The sequence below is a fragment of the Diabrotica undecimpunctata genome, chromosome 6 (genome assembly GCF_040954645.1).
Source record: "Diabrotica undecimpunctata isolate CICGRU chromosome 6, icDiaUnde3, whole genome shotgun sequence".
NCBI classification, from domain to species: Eukaryota; Metazoa; Arthropoda; class Insecta; order Coleoptera; family Chrysomelidae; genus Diabrotica; species Diabrotica undecimpunctata.
The window spans coordinates 95462762-95484889 of NC_092808.1; the positions used below are offsets into that span (position 1 = coordinate 95462762).

A 22128-nucleotide genomic window follows, 5' to 3' on the forward strand; every position below is an offset into this window, starting at 1 on the left:
AATCTGTCAAGTACACCTCTTCCACATTTAGTCACTCGGAATATAAGTTAAACTGTAGGTCCGGTATATATATTTATATATATATATATATATATATATATATATATATATATATATATATATATATATAGCCGACGAGCTGTATATGCACAAAATTGGGCATGGCACATTCAGAAGAATAAGACGCATAAAAAGTAAATATTAACTTATTGACACACACAATTTTATAATTCTCACCCCTCTATTTGACACATGATTTATACAAATTGTATTAACATATATCTAAAAAAACCTCATGAGCAGTTTATACAGATCTATAAAAAGTCTTATTTATAATTCGTAACATTCATCTACAACCTACTTTTACTCTAAAGTATGGTGAAAATGTTTTAACTATGATGCATATAAAGTTAATAGTAACAGTGAAATAGTTTTACTTAAATTAACTTAAATTAACACAATAGATTACCCTGTAGATACCTAGAAGGACAAATACTGATATAAACGTATTAAATGGATGAAGCATAATATGTAATGTTTACAAGAACGCTTATTCAGATCGAAAGAAATTTTACGATTAATACTAGAATGTCATCGAATTCGGAAAAATACACCGTTGCATTCCAGTAAAATTCAAGCCCGATTATGGATTAATACTAGGCGTATTTTGTGAGACAGCTAGAGACGATAACGTGTCAGTACTAAGTCTGACTGGAATTGGGATAGATTTTCCTTTGAAAACGGAAAATTTCATCACACAATCTTTTTTTTTTTTAATTTTTAAATTACTTTAATTTTTTTAAATAATCGGTTAAGTTAAACAAATGTTTTAAGTAATTGTTTTAACACGAGGATAGGTCTGATTTTTGTGTGTGCAATCCTAAGAACATTTGATAGAATCCAAGGCTAGTTTTTTATACACAACCTTTTACTGCATGTATTGTCAAAACTAATTAAAAAAAAATAAAAAATTATAGAAGTGAGAGTGTGAGTTAAATATTGATCGGGATCAATTGATTGAGGACAAGAAGTAACATCACCCAGGAGCGTCGCATTTTTGGTCAACCCCTAGTCGATAGTTCGTAGGAATGCTGTTATAGAATACTAAGTCTAGGATCAATACTAGATCGATTCTAGAATCAAGCATAATATGATCGTAACTTACACATTGGCTACGTATACGAGGTAAAATAACGAATACATTTCGGTAAATGCAGTTAATTTATCTGTATTAGAATATTGTAAAGTTATTGTTAGTTTTTCTTCATTTTTTTTTTATCTTAGATGTATCAATATGTGTTAATTATAGCTTTTTAGCCATTACAAGTATAGTTGTGCTATTTTACTTAAATCTCATTAACTACTACATACGTAACTTGCTCTTCTATCCCGTCCTACTGGAGAGCAGGACAACAATAAAATATGTATGATTCCTACCTATTCCAGTTCTTGCACGTTTAGAATGACACTAAATATAATACAGCAACAAACTAAGAAAATGTAGCTGTAGGCAGTCATCACGAATGTTCTCCTTATTTAAGACGCATCTTACCGTTACCAATCCTAATGGCTTAAGATTTCATTACATATCTGCTTCATTCAATTAATAAAAAAAATTTCTAAGTACAATTTTACACATTTATTGAGCAATGTATAATAGAATAAAGTACTTCAATTTTCGTCTGACATGTCCATATTCATTTGCAGTAAAGCAATACACGTTACAGCGTGATAAAACTGTATAAATATTGTATGTAGATAATAAAAAAGGTTTTCGTTAGACATAATATTTGTCTCAAATAAAAAAATTACATTTTAGTAAAAGCCGTCACCTTTTCCACGCCAAAGGATAGGACTATGTAAGAGAGAAAAAACCATTTATATATAAAGCTTATATATAAGGCACATTTTATTTTAAAGCTAGTTTGATTTACTAAAAAGGACTGATTACTTCACTGACACCATATCGTATTTAAGTAATATACATGAATAACATATATGTCACCAAAAATATAGAAATCGTATTACTAATTATATTGTACGTTATTGATGTGACGTTGAGATATATTTTCTCAAGATTGCATAAACAATAAGAGTGTATTGTTTAGGATGATGCTGTAAATATGAAAATAAATAAAATAAAACGTATTTTGGCATTTTGTACGTATATAGGTTACTTTGCGAAATGGCGCTGAATTGAGTGTCTTTAGTAAAAGTATTTCAGTATCTTAATAAAAATCTAAAACATAGCAATTGACGAAACGTATTTGAAAAATGTTTTCATATTTATATAATATGTTATTGATTCAATATAAGTTATGTGAGTATTCTTTTGATCCATTACCTCAGTAATAGCTCAAAACAGTATATTAATATACTTATTGTAATTGATGTTTAGCAGAATTAGTCACAAAATTCAACACAGAAAAAAATTACACAAATTAATAAATACTAATAATTATTCAAAGTATTCATTGCTGTCATTTCATCTCCCCATTCTACTTCTGGATCTGGTTTACAACAAGGAAACGTTGTATAGCAACACGTTTTTTGCAATAAATACGCGATATGTTTCTGATTAAAAATACACACGTACAGTATCAGAGGACCTTCGAACGTATTAAAAAATATATGTGCATTGATGAGAGCTTCATACTTCGTGAATGAGGCCAAAAAGAATAACCATTTTAGTGTCATCACCAGCATCAGCAAAACGAACATGCGAAAACTAAAAAAAATAAGGGTCATTAAATAATTACAGCACAAGACTGCATAAAAATTTTGAATTATTTCTAAACAACTTAAAATTGGTGACATTAGTATCACACCAAAGAATATAGTAAAAAAAAGTATTATTATCACTCCGCGTCATAGAAAACGGACCACCCCAAATATTTAAAATATTTTCGAAATTATTATTGATTGCTACAAAATTAAGCATTTATTTTTTTGTATATTGAATCAATAACTCGTTTAGTATAAAATTTCATCATTATCGTAAAACATCAATCGAATATAAAAAATTTAAGAAAAATAAGAAATTTATTGAAAAAATCAACTTACAGTTTTTAAAACAACAATGAACTGTATATTAAAAAAAAATTTGGTATCCATTTTCAGTAATGGGTATTGCCACCTCGATTCTGGATGACACTCCTCATTCGATTTGAGTGATTCACTTGGTAGGAGAGGAACTGGTAAAATTAAGTTTTTTTGTTGTCTACTAAATAGTAAGTAGGGTAGACCGGGGACAATTGAAACAGGGTACAATTGAAACAGCCGCCATATTGGTAGTATTCCGTGATTAAAACCGCGCGCGCTTGTAGCAAACGCAGCGCCTCTAGGAGCCCGGTGTCTCTATCAGTCAGCCATTGATTGTCGTTTGCATTACATGCGTACATTCTCGTTAGCGTGATTTACCGCTACCGAAGTAAACTTTTGCACTGAACAACAAAAGGTGACGCAACATATCGGAACGTAAGTATGCAGCTTCGACTATTTTTGTAGTTAAATTGGCATTTCTTCTTTAGAGAGGTCAGTTTAAATTATTATTATTGTCCTAGAGTGAAAAGATATTTAAGTGTTTACGAAAAAATGTCTCGTGGGGACGATTGAAACAAATAGTATAGGGGACGATTGAAACATGTTTCAATTGTCCCCAGAGTAGTCTTTTATGTTATTTATTATTGTAAGTTGTAGTAGAGTATCCAGTGGTTAACACTTTAGGAGCGTTATTAATACCCCCCTCAAATTCATGTGAGATAACGTAGATTAAATTGTAGAAAAAATTTGGAAAAATTGTCAAAGTAGTTTGTGCACGAGCCCTATTAACTGTTTGGTTTGTTTTAGGATGCCACGAGTACGAGTGAGAAAAACGGAAAGGGGTTTAAAACCCGTTTTAGTTTATGAAGAAGCCTATAAAGAGGTTACTGAAAATAACACGTCCATAAGATCAGCTGCAGCTAAATTTGATCTACACTACGTGTCATTAAGTAGATTTATCAAAAAAAAAAGAAAAAAGCAATTGAGCAAGGATTCGTTACTCCAGTCACAATGGGTTATTATTGCGTGAGACGAGTATTTGACATAGACCAGGAAAAAAGCATTGCTGGATACATAATCAAAGCGGCACATATATTTTACGGGTTACCGCCTAAAGAAATTCGGAAATTGGCCGTGAAATATTCGTTGAACATGCCTGATACCTGGAGACAAAATGCTATGGCAGGAGAAGATTGGTTCTCTGGATTTATGAAACGCAATCCAGACGTCAAACGTCAATGCATATCGGTAACAGTATACCGCCCATTTTTATTTTTCCACGAAAAAGATACAAGGATCACTTAGTCCGTGACGATCCAGTGGGGTGTATTGGAGCGGGAAACGCGAACGGGTGGATGCAAGAGGAAGAGTTCTTGGTATACCTTAATCATTTTCAAAAGCATACTAACGCTTCAACCGAAAATAAAGTATTGCTTTTACTTGATAACCACCAGTCGCATATAAGTATACGCTGCTTGGATTTCTGTAAAACAAATGGCATTGTCGTCTTGTCATTTCCCCCGCACTGTTCGCATAAGTTGCAACCTCTGGATCGTTCTATCTACGGTCCCTTTAAAAAGGCTTTCAGTTCAAGTTGCGATTCTTGGATGAGAAATAATCCAGGAAAAACGATGACAATTTACGACATACATAGCTAAATTATCTCTACTGTTGGCCCTCACGCAATCAAATATTATATTTGGATTTGCTTGCACAGGCATATATCCCTTTAACAGAGACATATTTACGGAACTAGATGATTTTGCACCTTCATATGTCACGGATAGACCAGCTCTTAATAACACGACACCATATGCCACTGACGTTCTTCAAGAAGCACCTAGTGAAGATCCTCTACATACTAAGAGAGCTGATATCTTGCCAACATCACCACAAAATCACACAGGAGGAAGTCTGCAGTTTATACAGATACGCCGGAGAAAAATGCTATCCAAGAGGAATATGACGCAAAAAAGAAAAAACAGGTTAAGAAAAAAGTGACTGAGTTAAACGACGAATCAAATACGACTTTAAAAAAAAAACAAGAAAACCAAACAATGCCAGAACAATCAGCAACAGAGTCATAGCGACGAAGAGGATGATTGCTATTGTCTGGTTTGCTTGGAAGCATATTGTAGTAGTCGCCCTGGAGAGAAATGGGTGCAGTGCACTGAGTGTCGTCATTGGTCCCATGAAGAGTGTACTCGCCAAGAAGAACTATACGTATGCCACAATTGCCTTTCAGAATAAAAAATATTTTATATTATATGTTTTTCACTAGAATAAACACTATTTTTCTATGTCTTAGTGCTGTTTCAATTGTCCCAGGTATCTGTTTCATTCGTCCCTGGCACGGGGACAATTGAAACAACTTGACAAGTTCAAGTTTTTATTTAATATCTTATTAATGACATTATATAGACAAAATATAATGATATATATGGAAACACAATAGGATACGCTTTTTATAACTAATTTCGTAACTTAGAAATTTGCGATAGATGCGGAAAAAAAAATCAAAATGCAGAAATGTTTCAATTGTCCCCGGTCTACCCTACCAAGTGGTACCAAGTGATGTAGTGCCAATAAGCCCCCTTTATAAAGCTTTATGTCTGTTTTGTCCTTTTAATTGTGTTCTGTTTGTCCCTAATTGTTTTTAGTTTTATAATTTTAACATTTGACATCACAATTTTCTGCCAAAACAGAAATCAAATGCTTTTTATCAAAAAAATTTGATAATTACAAGTCAAAGAAATTGCACAACCACAAAATAGTACAACTAATTTCATTCATTGTCATATAACTGTCCTCTTACTGTAAAAAATTTCAATAAATTAATACACATTTCTAAACTATATCTCTTGAATAAATATAAATAACTTTAATAATTTAAATAATAAAAAACATCACTTTCACTTAACAAACAATCGCATATACCTTACTTCTATTTCATTTGTTAACATCTCTCCCCTCAAGAAACTTCCTCGTTAATTGTCAGACAGTTACAATATTAACCGAAGATCACCCATTATCAGCAATACAGGATAGTTTGAACTATGTATCACGAATCATTATCTAAAAATTCTTGTACCGCATCATTTAATTTACTTTGTACCGTTTGACCTGAAGATGTTTTGCAAAGTTTAGAAAGCGAAAACGGTCGTTTTGGTAGTAAAATTAAATTGATTGTAAGTCTAATTTTATTTCTTTTACCTAAGTAATATTAATTCAATATACAAAAAAATAAATGCTTAATTTTGTACCTAGATTACATCATAGTTCTAGAAGAAACATTTTTGAAGAATACAATGCAGAATTTTAAAGATGTATTTAAAAGATTACAAGACGCAAAGCTAAGAACTAACTCCGTCTATGAATCCACATTTTCAATGCTTCAATTCTGTTCATGCTTGATACTTTTAGTGTCCATACAAAATTGGTCCGAGTAAACAACGAACAATGATGGGGAAAAAATATAACCTTGTCTGACTCCTCGTTGTATGGAGATTTCGTTATAGTTATCTTCAATTTTTACGATAGCAGTTTGATTCCAGTACAGATTTTTAATTACACGAATATATTTGTCATCTACTCCTAGATTTTTTTAGCTCTACATTAATTTTACATGTTGTACTTTATCGAATGCCTTTTCGAAGTTAACAAAGCATGCAAATACATATTTTCTTTGATCAAGGCATTTTTGTAATAGGATATTGCAAAAAGTGTCTCCCTAGTTAGTAAATAAAATGTTGACAATATATAGTACAATATTATACTGTTATACTACAGGATATAGTACTGGTTATAAATTATATATTGTTTTATTTCTGTTGTCTATAATGTTTTAGAATACTTATTATCTGTTTTGTTATATTTTGGAGACTCGTCAGTGATGTTTTGGATTTATTTGATTAAATAGTTTTAACATAAAAGATTTTCATAAATACTTACGTGTGACGCAGCTTGTGATGAATTCTTCCATATGTGTGCATTCTGTTTATTATTTTTAAAGTAGTAGCGAAGAAGAACACATCTGCTAAAACCGTAAACGCAACAGGTACAAAAAATATAATTGTGCCAAGTGAACCTAAAAATTCAAAAACGTTACTAATAACGATATCATTATTTAACTAGTAATTACCTATTTGTTCCCTTTCTTCCTCATTAGTAGTTTTCTGTTGTAAGCTCATTTCTGGATAGTCCATGGTAAAGTGAGCAAAAATTGCAAGTGCGCCTAAAACAAGTGTACAAGACCAGGCATATCCAGAATAGTAACAGTATTTTTTACCATCAGTAATACGTAAAAATACATTTCTTGATCTAAAACATACAAGTTATATATCTCTAAATTACAATTGTTTTCAAGAAAGCTTACTTGAAAGTTTTCCAAATATAGTAGGCTAAACTATTTAGCCAGAAAAACGCACCCAGCATACTTAAGTAACATATTGTTTCTGAAACATTAAAAATGAAATAACATATAAAAATATTACTTGAAAAACCACCAAACTTATAGTTTCAACTTACAAATTTTTATTATATTTATTTATTTAATTACACTACACCATAAAATTAACCAATCACTAGTTTATTTTAAATAAAATTAAAAACTATTAGAAAAACTTAAATTCCAATAATTCCAAAATATTGATTAATCTAACAAAAAATAAAAATTTGCAATTTTTTTATTCCGGATCTAGATATTTTTAAATCAAAATCATAAAATAATTTTAAAATATGGATATTAAAATCAAGTATATTCTACTCGAACTCGAATAACAGCTCTCATTATATTTGGCATAGACTGGGTCAAAGCAGCAATTTTGTTTTGCAGTATTTGTTATAACTTGTTTACCAGCGCCTGTTCTAGCATTATCACAGTTTCAAACAACTCACCATAATTTTGCCTAACTACAATTCCCAAGTTGTCCCACAAATGCTCTATAGGGTTAAGGTCCGGACTTCTAGAATTCCAGACTAGGAGCCGAATACTACCCTCTGTAAAGTATCACATTGTTACCTTGGCTATGTACGGATCAGCATTATCCTGCATTAGGAATACAAAACGTGTATAAAGGACTACATATTCTTTCAGACATTTCCAACATAACACGATCTGTATCTGCTTCCAAGGAAATGCTGCCTTATACCATTATAACTCCACCACCAAACTATACTCTAAGAGAGAAGCAGCATTGGGCATAGCGTTCTCCAGGTCTTCTGTATACTCTTTGGCGACCAGCAGGTGAATATCTTGTGTAAAAAAGACTCATCTGTAAACAGAACGTTTCTCCAATCTTCCATATCCCAATTTACATGAGTGCAAGATAATTCCATGTGTTTTCTTCAATTAGCTGTCTGATAAAGGGTCTGAGATGTTTTGGGCTCTATCATATAATGATTTGACAATTTATTTTATGAGTTTACATTGTGGTTTGAGGGGTAATTCAAATAGCTGTTAATGTGGGTTGGTTTTCTGTAAACTTTGGTTGGATATCATGTATCCCCTTTTTCAAAAATTCTTATAATCTGCTTAATAAATTAAGTGACATAGAAATCCGAATATCCATTATAAATTATTATATTTTGAAAATATTTTGTACAATTTATACAGGGTGGCAAAATAAAAAAAACGATCAAAATTTCAATATGCTAGATTACATTTAATATGAATTACATTCATATGATTATGAATTAACATTAATAATGTGTTGATGCATCTCGGTGGGCAACACACTCGTGGATCAATAATTGGTCAATAATCTCCTGGACCATATTTTAATAGACTAAGGGCTTTACACGAAGGGAGAAAAACTTAATGTAATACATACAATATGTTTGAACAAAATTTGATAAATGTTATAATCTTCTAATCTTAATAATTGGGTTAAGTTATATGGTTTGATGAGTTTGGGTATTTTGGTTATTTCTTCATTTAATACTTTTACTTCATTAATTATTTTAGAACAGGCTAATATTATGTTCATCGTTGTACCTTCTTTTCTGCATGAAAAATTAGGAGAATTACTTAATTTTGTTTTATATTTATACTAAGGAGTTAAAACATAGTTGATCCTTAATATGCACAATACAGAGAGAAACTGCTTACTTCCTGACAGTCTTGAGAACCAAGATTAGCGAGGAGGCTTGATAACTATGTTTTTATATTTTCCTTTTTGACTGCTTCTATACATTCCTCTCCATTCTGTTAGTAGTATGGGCTTAACGTGACAAGCAATTTCATTATGAGGACATTTATACCTTAAATATTCTCCGGTTCTACTTCCCTTTTTAGCTTCTTCATCTACTTCTTAATTTTCTTTTATTCCACAATGCCCTTTAATCCAAACTATTGACATTGATTTTTTGAGATTGCAGTTCATGAAGTTTAGTTATTATATTGGTTAAAATATAATTACTATTGACCTGGTGAATATTTTTTATTTTCATAACAGCACTTTTACCATCTGAACAAATTGCAAATGATTGTGCTGTGCTTTCATATTACTTATATATAGGAGAGCTTCTAATATGGCTATTAATTCTGCAGTATATATTGTAAGTTTTTCATTTAATTTAAAAGATTTTTTAAGGTTATTGTGTGAATCAAATATAGCGCAATCTATTTTCTTGTTTGTCTTTAATGCATCTGTGAATATATATCGACATCTGGGAAGATATTTTTCTAAATCTTTCTTAAATATGTATTGTCTAATCCTTTGGCAAAATTTTAAATAGATTTGAAGAAAAACAGAGTTAATTGGATGTATGTTGTAAATATTTATACTATATAATGGATCTATATCTGAAGAGTGTATTTCTTCTATTACGTTATGTATTACATAGTATGACTTAGTAAAGTCGCTATATTTGGAACTTAATTTAGCTGTAAAATTGGAATCTAAAATCTTTCGGTGATATTTTAGTGGAGTTTCAGCTACTTCTGCAAATAAAAAATCAATTGGTGTACTTTTTAAAGTACCTAGGCATAGTCTAAGACATTTATTTTCTATGTGATCTATTTTTTCTAGTCGACTTTTCGAAGCTTGGTCATAGAAGAAACAACCATAATCCAGTATTGACCTAATGTAGGATTTGTACAGAAGGATTGCTACATTTGGATCATCCCCATTTTGTTGCACATACTGACTGTAATATGTTAATTCCTTTTTCTGTTTTCTTCATTAGATAATCTATGTGATTTTTCCATGTCATTTGTTATCCAGATACATTCCTATGTATTTTTCTAGGTATTGGAATGTTTTTTCTTTTTCTCATCAAAATGCAGGCTTGCATGTATGCTTTTTTTCCTGGAAATTTTTAGACCATTTGTTGAGGTTCTTATAAGCTATATTTAATTTTTTGCACCTTTTTTCAATATATTGGCATGGTGAATATATAAAAATATCGTCGGCAAATTGTAATATAGAAATAGTCTCACTACATTAATGCTAAACTTTGATTGGTACTAAACTTAAAAATTAAAATTTTAGAGGTTAGAAAAATTTAGAAAAAACAGACAAGACACTTATGCTGATATGGTTGAAATTCCAATCATTTATTGTTTTTGCCAAGATAAGCCTGTAAACCACATTTTATTAAAATAAAATAATTTATAATGGGTATTCAGATTTCAATGTCACTGAGAACAAAGAAAAGAAAACTTAATATGTAGTAGATTGTATCAAAGAAAATAGTCAACAAACATTTGGACTGTGTTATTAAAAATATTGTAACTTATTCTTTCTTTCTACTTAACTGACTTCTGTATATCCAATTTGATAATAACAGATAGTACTTCATGTACAAACATAAGATTATATATTGAAGAACTATGGCAACAGATAGTACTTTATTTTCAGCATTTGTAGTAATAATTCTACTGTAACTACTACAATGCCAAATTGTATGGTATTTTAATGTGTATTAGATTTTGATAATATATCTTGTCTTATTAAATTCTATTATAGATATAATGTTAAGATTATTTGCTCCGAATTCACTTACCAGTAATCATTAAACTGATATGGTTTTTAAAAACAGTCAATAGTCTTATCATATCAGCAGTTTGGCTGACTATAAGGCACATGCATATGGTAGTTATTATATTTCCTGTTAAGTCTCTTAAAGTTGGCATTACAAAGTATATTATCGCCACAATTAATAGGCAAACCATTGATATCCCATGTGTTATGGGATTTACTACATTGTACACTAAAAATTCTGTGCTCATTATCCATTGTCTGTGTGCATCTGGAAGGCACACTAAGGCAAATTCACTGGTAATTCCTTCTTCTTTCTAAAATATGTAGGACAAATTTAATTAAATTAGATTACTGCTGTATTTTATTTAATTCGGACAATGCAATCAGTATCAAAATCAAGGTGAAAAAATAAGAAACTACTTATAGTCAGGGGTATAGTTATATACCCCGGCAATAGTCTGGCTGGGACAACATAGTTTTTTTACACATGTTTAAATAAAATTTTGTTAGTCAATTTTCCTAAGCAACATCAAGTAATTTCTTGAATTATTATCTCTATTTGCCTGTACAGTGTAAATTTTTCAGTTGTGATTAAGTAAATAAGTTTACTCATTATTGACAAATTATGAACAATTATTATTGTTCTGAAGCTATTTTCTTGTGGCATTTTAAAGTAATTACTATTTAAATGGGAATAAGCCACAATTTAAGGTTAAATTATGTTTATTGACGTTTCAATTTCCACTTCGGAAATTGTTCTCAAAATACAAATGTTTGTATTTTGAGAACGATTTCTGAAGTGGAAATTGAAACATCAATAAACGTAATTTAACCTTTAATTGTGGCTTATTCCATTCTTATTTAAGTAGTAATGAACAATTATGTTTGAAATTTGGATAAGGTTTTGTAAAACAGATTATTCAATGGACAGATAAAGAATTTTATCTACCAAAAATAAAAAAATTCACTTACCTTATCGATACAATATTTTCCTTGTTCATAATCATAATATGGGGCAGTAGGATTTATATTATCTAAATCAAATGCATCAGGAATATCAATATGATCAAAATAGTGCCTTAAGACACCATTGGGTAATAATCTTAATCTGTCAGTAGAATTATAATAATGATAAATTGGCCATGTTTGTACATGTCCACAATCTGGACGCCCAATAATTAAACTAGAATATTCAAAAAGTTTCTTTTAAATGTAGCTGTATTATTAAATATAAAATGTATATTTATAAGGTAGGTAAGAGATAACAAAGTTGGTATTTTACTTACAATTTGTACAACTCAATTGTACAAATATTTTAAAAACTTTGGGAATGTGTTAAGTGGAAATAATGTGATAAGAAAGTGGAAGCTATTGGCAGCCCTTTTTGATCTGGAGGAAACATAAGTATTAAAAGTTAGAATAAGTGTTAGAAATTAAAATATAAGATTTTTGGATGTAGATAATATAGGATGATATTTTATGCTCAGTTGATATATTATATGAATAAACTGAAGAAATTTGCAAACATTGGCAGAATCTTGTTCCGTAAAACTTAATCTACCTTGGTTCTTGGATCTACCTGGGAGTTGTGTGAAAAAAATCTTCAGTCCATCAAACTCTTGATAATCATAATTTGTTGGTGTTAGCGTGGGAAAAACAGCATAAAAGTGTTGTTTACCAAACCCAACATCCTCAAAAGTTAACATCTGGACTGGCATTTTAAGAGACTATATAATAGGTCCATCTTTTATTGAGAGCAACTTAAATAGTAGAGTATATCTAGATTTGTTACAGAATCATGTTCAATGAAACATACACAAGGCAGGTAGAATAAACAGAATAATGAATAGTAATAAAAATCACATTTAAATAACACAAAAAAATTAATTGATTATAAGTAAAACCAAAGATTCAAATTCAAAGAAGATGATACATAACAATAGCAAAATTTTGCTGTGCAATAGTGGAGATCATTGGAAGACCACAACAGCACAAATGGGAAATAAATGAAACAAAGGAAGATATTAAAATGTATATATCTAACACAGAAATTTAATAAAATTTACCACGTCAATTGGTGTGAGATATAAAACTTTTTATATTATTTTAAGTCTACATGTCACTTACGTGTAATTGATTTGCAGGTTGCTTACTCCCTTTTCAGTAACAAAAAGAGGCATCCATTCTTCACTAGTTTTATTGGTCTTAACACAGTGTTTTCCTATATAAATTTCATTTTTCTCACAGCATTTATTGACTTTAACTTTTGGTGTTTTATCTATCCCTTTTGGAACTTCAGCTTGTACAGTATATGCCAAAACAAGGATTATAAATAAATGCATTCTACTATAAATCATATTCCTAGGTATTCTCATTTTTAGATTTAGATATTTTTGTATCGTTGCCTACTAATTGTACTTTCGTTTAAGAAAAACATTGGTTTTTTATTTGTGATTAGAATACTTGCTTTTATAATAAAACATTAGTAAAACTGCAGTTCATAAAAACAAATTTATGAAGTTTTTACTCTCTTGACTCATCAAATTACTAATTTGTCTTCGAATAGTAATTAACTTCCCTTTCGTAAAACATTGTCATCTGAATAAAAATTCATAATTCAAGGATAAATTTTAATGAGTTGTTTTCAAACATAATCACTTGTTATAAACTATTATAACAATCTTACAAATCTAATACCCATAACCCCACTTTTTTGAATGTAATGTCATTGTCACTATGTCACTGTCATGTATACAGTGAGGTACTGATTAACATTCCAAGGTTCGGATGTAATATCAAAGAATATAGACACCTATATTCTTTGATCATATTAACGGACTATTAATATGGCATCATTCCTTGTTTGATATTATTTCTTCGTGTTCACATTCACGGTCCGTCCCCGCCCCAATAATTTTCATTATTGGGGAAGAAATACTCATATTTACATAACTTTTAAATCTATATTCTTCTTTACGTGCCATATCAGACTAAATGCCTTTACTGCATTTGATATCTCAGTCCATTCACGAATGTTTTTTAACCAAGAAACCTGTTTTCTTCCTACACCTCTACGGCCTTCAATTTTGCTTTAAGGATCAGTTGTTATATTCTATATAGATTTCCCCCACTATATGTCCCAGATAAGACATTTTCCGATGTTTAACAGTCTTTAGCAAATCTATACCTAAACTCAAAACAACTAATCTCACCTAGACACCTAATATCAATCGCTTTCACTCTACTATCTCGTTATTTTGACCTAACCTGTCCAAACCAAACTTATCTTACCAAACCTAACTTTAACTAGTGAGGTAATCATAGACATATAATAATAATACAGATAGACTGACTGTTGCAATACAGGGCCGTTCCCCCAATGTGACGGAGAAAACTGAAGCAAAGCAGTCCCTGCATCTTTTTCTAATGGGTCGGGTTTATGGAGCACGTGACCTAAATGATCAATGGGAAGGTCACGTGTGTACACCCCGTGTATAATTGTGAAACATATCGGTTAGTCGCTTAATTACAGTTTGTTCAACTTTCTGCAAACTTTAGATTGCCTAATAGGTATTGAGGAAATGCTTGCAATAATTTTTTCGGTCCAAATTATATTTGCCAGCATTCAAAAGTCAAAGTTTGTCCTATGTAGTGGGCAATACACTTATTTGATGAATCGTAGCATTTTAGTGCGATTATAAAATAGCTTCGGGTCTAATTTGGGACGCAGTCTATTTTGTATAAAACTTAAGAGCTCGCTGGTTAAATTATATTAGATAAATAATTATAAAGTAAAAATGCAATATTTTGTTTGTAAATAAAATTAGCGGAAAATAGTAAATACAACTGTCAATAAATTAAGAAATTAACTGGTCTTACTCATTATTGTTGTTTGTACAAAGAATATAGACTTACCCTTTGAAATATTGATGTCGTATTATTCTTAGCCAGTGGAATATCGTTGGTACCGCGTCGGGGCGCCCGCCGACGCTCGATGGCGAGAACCTATCACACACTAGGTCCGTTTGGTTTGCTGTCTTGGGATGAAGTCTGTCTTGAGATTGCAGGTCAGAAAAGAACCTTCTGGCCGTTGGGTTTAAGAGGGTACATCAATAAATCACCCTATTGTATTGTGATTTTGAGTGGCGATAATTTAAGCTAATTATGGCCGTACAGTTGTGTGTATTGGTGACACAAAAATAACAAAGGAAGTCAAATTCTCCGTACTTAAAACATAATAAATGAGATAGCCAGTTTAGCAATTTTACGAAATAACAGGAAGCAATATATTTTAACAGAGTCGTTAGAGTACAGGATTAAATTAGACCACATTATAGTACACTAAGAAAAATATTAATAGTAAAAATATGAAAAGAAATAGTACATACTTTCCCAAACACAGTCTATTATAAATTTTTAGCTCAACAACAACTATAGTGTAATACAGTAGCTGTCAATAAAACTATATTTTACTCTACGACTTCAACATTCTATTTTATCATCGTGGATCGAGAAGCATCGAACACAGGGAATTAGAAACAATTCGAAATTATAATTACATTCGAATATGAATGTGTTGCTTGTGTGAATCCATTTCAAAAGGTAAAAGAAATAATAAATTAGACTTACTCACAATCAATTTAATTTAACTATCCAGACGACCGGTTTCGCTTTCTACAATATGCAAAGCATCTTCAGGTCTCGATACAAAGTTAAATAAATGATGCCGGTACTCTATTAATTGATGGTTGAAAGAACATGGTTCAAACTATCCTGTATTGTTGATTGGAGAACTCAAGTCTATTATTGTAATTGTTTGACAGTAAACGGGGAAGTTCTTGAGGAGACAGATTTTATCCAATGAAGTAGATATGTGTAATGTAATTGTTTGTTTGATGAAAGTAATGTTCTATACCATTGAGTTATTTAAAAGTTATTTATATTTATTCTAGAGATATATTTATGAAATGTGTGTTATTTTGTTGAGATTTTATTTTTGAAGGTGACAGTTGTGAGACAAAGAATGAGATTAGATGTACAAATTGTGTGGGTGTGCAATTCTATCAACTTGTAATCGGTCAGCTCGCAGCGAATAAAAACCAATACATACGTAAAATCCATGTAGATTCAGAGATGAATATTACTTTATCATTGTAAATAAAAAAGTTATAACAGTTTATAGTTAAAATTTTCGCTAAAAAGTGGTGAATTAATTTGTTTATAAAAGTTTTAAACAAAATAATTATTCAAAACGAACATTTTAAACTTTGGTAAATGTTTCTAAGTTTCTACATATGTTAATTTTTTGTCGAGATATTGGAAATTAATTTACACGAACCCACATTTGCTGCGAGTTGACCGTGCGTCTCAGAGCGCATTATTCAAAATTCCATATCTTGGTCAATAATTAACATGAAAATATTTACCAAAGCTTAAAATGTTTATAAAAAGATTTTCAAAGTTTAGTATACTTTATAATTGTTTAAACCTCTTATACACAAATGAATTCGCAACTTTGTAGTGAAATTTTTAATGTTTTATTGTTATAACTTTGTATTAATATCGAAAGAAAAAGTAATTTTGCAAAGTTTTTTTTCAAGCTGAAACAATTACCTTTAAAATAAGGGCGCTTTGAAAGTTAATCGCACGTATGGAAACTGAGTTATGATTAGAAAAGCCGCATCGAATGCCTATGGTGCAATTGTTTTTCACGAAATTTGTTATCGCTCCAGTTCTAACAATCAGATCAAAGTTTACCAAATACCTTTTTGTTTTTTTTTCAAAAGGAACAATAATTTTCAGTTTGGTAAAATTAAATATCTATAATAGGAGATACAGCCATTTAAACAATTAAATTGTTAGTAACAAATTATCTGACTGGTTTTCAGCCCCGTACTATTAAAAAATCGAATCTACGCACAAAAAAACATAAAACAACGTCAAGATACCGAGGGGACATAAGTGAATTCTCAACCCACCTGGCTCTTAGACTACCAGTTTTAGGCCTGTAAATGGACGTGAAATACGGCGATACCTTGTAATTTTTCGTGTCAACAACGAATTGTATGAAAATTTGGATTTAGGTTCTACTTACCCTCCACTTTATTTTTGGACTTGGTTGGTTTGGTTGCTTTTTATTTTTTAGTGGTCAAATCTACCTCTATTTTAACGAAGAGAATGAATGTCAGTTAACATTAAGAGCGTAGGCGCAAAATTTCGAACCAATGCTTTTTAAATGTATTTATTGTTTTCGAATCCTGAGAAAACTAATAAATATTTTTGAAAAATTTAAACGCAGAATTGAAGAATACATTATTACCGAGGGCCGAAAGTTCCTGACAAGTTCTATAATGTTTAATTTAGTAAGTTACAGGGGTGAAAAAGAAGAGAAAATTAAGTGTGATTTTTAATTTTAAATATCTCATTCAAAAGAAACTTTTTGTTTATTCTAAGGGACTTTCGGCCCTCGGTAATGATGTAATCTTTCATTCTGCGTTTAAATTTTTCAAAAATATTTATTAGTTTTAGCAGGATTCGTAAAAAATGAATGCATTTAAAAAGCATTGGCCCGAAATTTTGCATCTACACTCTTAAACAACATAATTTACGATTTTATTACAGTTTAACCCCCAAATCTGACACCCTAGATTAGTTATAATTAAAACAATGTCATTGAGTACCGGGTCTCCATTGATTTAGGTTATATTTATCCTCAATTTCAAAATTGAACTTTTGTCGTGGGTTGTTTTTTATTTTTTAGGGGTGGAAAAATCATGTAATTGTAAATCCAAGCAATTTAGAATTATTTACTTATACAGTGACATTAAATTTAGCTTTCTTTACTGTTTTAATTTTTTGTCACATAATTTCTACCCTTATAAAAACCACCCTTTGTGAAGATATTCAAATAGTTGTAGTATTTTGAAGTATAAAGCTCTTATGACAGGACGGGCGCTCGGGCTGCGGCGTGTATAAGAGAAAGAAACAATATCTATGGCACACAGCTTTGCTGTTTTGAATTATCATTATACAAATGAATATACCGCGCCCTGCCGTGCGCGGTATATTAACAATTAAAAAAAAGTTTTAAAATAGTGAACTGCGCATGGCAGGGCGTTAACGAATAAAAAACAATGTTTTAAAATGAAATTAGCCCAAAATACTTATCGGGAAATAATAGAATAAGGTTTGAATAAAGGTCCTAGGTGAATTCAAAAATAATATTTTTTAGTTGTGTTTTTGAGTCTCGAAAATCGTAATTTTACATTTTTTTTTTCAGTTTTAAATTGTTTATAACTCGAAAACGATCAAATATACAGAAAAAATTTAAAGGTTAAAATAAGTTTATTGATGTTTCAATTTCCACTTCGGAAATCGTTCTCAAAATACAAACATTAGTAAATTAAACAAATTTTGTTTTTTGTTACTTAGTGAAAAATTCTTCTAATAATTTAATTTTATCTGACTCATATATATTGACAATTTAGACATACATTATACATTTTAAAGTAGACGACTTTAAAATGATATTGCCAATATTGTTGAGTTGCGTTCCTGGGACGACTTTACTTATAACATAGTTCATTCGATTACATGAAATCAACTTTAACTTGACAATATCCGCCAGAAAAGATCATAACATGTAATTCGTCTTTAAAAAGACAAATACATGCCATGATGACAGTAAAATTCTCCTGTTAGTGATTCCATAGTAAATTATGAGGGAAAAACCAGGAAAATATTCTCAAGTTAAAGTTGATTTCATGTAATCGAATGAACTATCTTATAAGTAAAGTCGTCCTAGGAACGCAACTCAACAATATTGGCAATATCATTTTAAAGTCGTCTAGTTTAAAATGTATAATGTATGTCTGAATTGTCAATATAGATGAGTCAGATAAAATTAAATTATTAGAAGAATTTTTCACTAAGTAACAAAAAACAAAATTTGTTTAATTTACTAATGTTTGTATTTTGAGAACGATTTGCGAAGTGGAAATTGAAACGTCAATAAACTTATTTTAACCTTTAATTGTGGCCTATTCCCATTTAAATAGTAATTAATGAAAAATCGATTGTTACAATTTGTTAAAAAAAAATTGTTTAAAAAAATTTGAACAACTTTTCGCCTGGGTTATCTTTTGAACCCTATTTTGGGCTATTTCGTATTTCGGACTAACGAATCCGAGTTTTTCGCCTTGTCTAGCAGTAAATGAATAAGACAGTCGTTACTTTAATTACAACAAAAACTAGATTGTAACGATAAAGATCTCACACATTTAAAAACAATAAACTTGCTAAAGACGTTTTATGATCAATGTATGGTTGATACTAATAATATTCCAAAAATGGATATTATGACGACTTTTTCGCATAAACATAATCATATACAACACGAAACAAGTATTGTGCCACTGGAACGAAAGAAAGTAGTGATAATCGGAGATAAATCTTCAGGAAAAACAAGTCTTCTGCGAGCTTTTACACAAGAAGTTTCTCCTGTTGAATATATTCCTAAAATTTTAGAATATGCGGTGGTAGACGTGAGAACCGCAGGAAAAGATATAGAACTCGCCCTGTGGAATACAGCTGGACAAGAACATTTTGATCGCATGTGTAGCATATTGTATCCGGACGCGGACGTAGCCTTGTTGTGTTTTTCTTTCGACAAACCGGAATCTCTGGAGAGTGTTGTAAATAAATGGTATCCCGAAATAAATAAAAGGTGCAAAAAAGTTTCTATTATATTAGTGGGCAATAAAGTGGATTTGCGACACGATTTTCAGTTGATTAAGACGTTGCGCAAGATTAAAAAAGCGCCAGTGCGATCTTCGGAGGCTAGAGCTGTTGCTGAGAGCATAAAAGCTTTCTGCTACGTAGAATGTTCCGCTAAAACTAACGTTGGAGTTAATGAAGTTTTTCATAACGCTGTTAGGGCTATTGTTTTGTCTAAAAGAGAACGGAAGCGTTCAAGTAAATTGTTTTTTCATAAAAACGATCATGTTTCATCATTAGTTTGTTAAAAAAATGTTCCAATCATTGCGTACTTGTAATTTTTCTATTAATTTTTTTGTACTAAAATATAATTTATACTTATGTGTTTATTAATTGTACTATAATAGATTTCACCCTCCTGACAAATGTAAGTATATTTCTTATGTATCTTTAAGTATGAAATAAAATATTGCATATTCTTTCCGTTGGCCGTTTTATATGATATACCTTATTATTCGTCCTCACCTTAGTTTTAAAAAATTCAACATTCTCTTTGCCTTTATCACCCACCAGGTCTGCTTTGTTCTTCCTCTCCCACTCTTTCCAGAAACTTGCAACTCGGCGATTCTTCGTATTGGGTTATTATGATTTCCTTGTCGAACGTGCCCTAACCATCTTAACCTATTTTATGTTTTATTTATTAAGCTCTACAGGTCATGCAGTCCTAGAACTAGAGTAGCTAATTACCAAAATCAGACAAATATGTTAATTTTATAAAATATTAGGTAGGTACTTGTTAGTATAATAGATACTTGTTATTATAAAATAAAACAAAAGTTTTAGGCAGTTACTTTATTCAATGAAATATAGATACATGGTTATTTATTTAAAAACTAGTAACTTTGCCCGTCGCATGACGTGGGTCCAGTTAATTTTCATCTACAGTCATTAAATTTTTAAAATAATAACCTTTTTGCATATACACCTAGTAAATATAAAGTATTATCTTGTGCTCTTCTAACCTGATATCATGTTTTTTTACTATAACCTGTATATATATATATATATATATATATATATATATATATATATATATATATATATATATATATGTATATATATATGTATATATAACAAGTGAGTCTTCTACAGCTGGCGCCGCTTCTCGCATCCTAATTTCCATCGTTTTCTGTCGAAGCAATCTTCAGTTGTTAGATCTCTGGCGGTCATTGCATCGTCGACATCGTCTCTCCAGGATCGTCTGGTCTACCTCGTTTTCTTCTAGTTGGTGGAGTCCATTCTTCTATTTTTTTTGACCATCTATTTTCAGGCATTCTCTGAAGGTGTCCATACCAGTTAAGTCTTTTGGCTTCGATTGTGTCTATTATGTCTAGATATTTCCATTTCTCTCCGAATATCTTCGTTTCTCACCCTATCAAATCTAGTGAGCTGGCAACATCGTCTAGTCTCCAGTAGTTCATTTCCATGGCCTTAATTTTTGATTTGTTTCTTTGGTTTATTTCCCAGAGTTCGGCGCTGTACAGCCCAATACTTTCTATTATTGTTTTATAAATTCTTCTTTTAGTTTCTTTTGTTATTTTTTTATTCCATAATAGTCCGTGTAGCTATCTGGTGGCTGATCTTGCTTGGCCAATCCTGGAGTGTATTTCTTCGCTACTTCCTGCTTTTGATGTTATTTGGACTCCCAAGTATTTAAAATTGTCTTTTGGTTTTATAGTTCCCGTTTCGATTTGTAGGCTTTCTGGTTTTTCTCCTACAACTAAGTACTCAGTTTTTTGTATATTAATTGTGAGGCCCCATTTGGTATACGCATCTTCCAGTTTTCTAAGCATGTAGCCTACATCACTCTCGTCTTCAGCTAGAATGGCTTGGTCGTCAGCGAAGTGTATCGTGTACAATCTATCATCTCCGATTGGAATGCCCATATTGAAGCACTTTCTTCTCCACACTGAGAGTGCCTCATTTAGATATATTTTGAAGAGTGTAGGTGCTATGCAGCAGCCTTGCTTTAGGCCCTTACTAATAGGAATTTCTCTAGTTAATCTATTTCCAGTTTTAATGTTTGCCGTCATATTTTTGTAGAGCTGTTGTACTGCATGTATATTTTTTTTGCTTATTCCTTGTTTTTTCATTGCTACCCAAAGCATTGAAAGTGGTACACTATCGTATGCCTTTGTCAGATCTATAAAGACTATATGAGTTGAAAAGTTGTGGGCTAATCTTTTCTCGATAACTTGCTTTAGAGAGAATATACTTTCCATACAGGATATGCCTGCACGAAAGCAGGCAGATATATATATATATATATATATATATATATATATATATATATATATATATATATATATATATATAAATGGCACGC

General features: G+C 30.8%; 2 protein-coding genes across 2 annotated transcripts in view; one reads left to right on the forward strand and one right to left on the reverse strand.

Annotated features, from left to right (window-relative positions):
* Nucleotides 1-22128, forward strand: part of LOC140443592 (RNA helicase aquarius) — a 202574-nt gene that overhangs the window by 20087 nt on the left and 160359 nt on the right. The window lies entirely within an intron of this gene.
* On the reverse strand, nucleotides 1625-13736 carry mthl5 (G-protein coupled receptor Mth-like 5). The gene is made up of 7 exons (XM_072534943.1): nucleotides 13155-13736; nucleotides 12000-12210; nucleotides 11050-11341; nucleotides 7418-7496; nucleotides 7184-7362; nucleotides 6994-7129; nucleotides 1625-2728 (listed from the first exon to the last, which is right to left on the reverse strand). The coding sequence occupies exons 1-7, from the start codon at nucleotides 13400-13402 to the stop codon at nucleotides 2452-2454; spliced, it is 1422 nt and encodes a 473-aa protein (XP_072391044.1). The 5' UTR covers nucleotides 13403-13736; the 3' UTR covers nucleotides 1625-2451.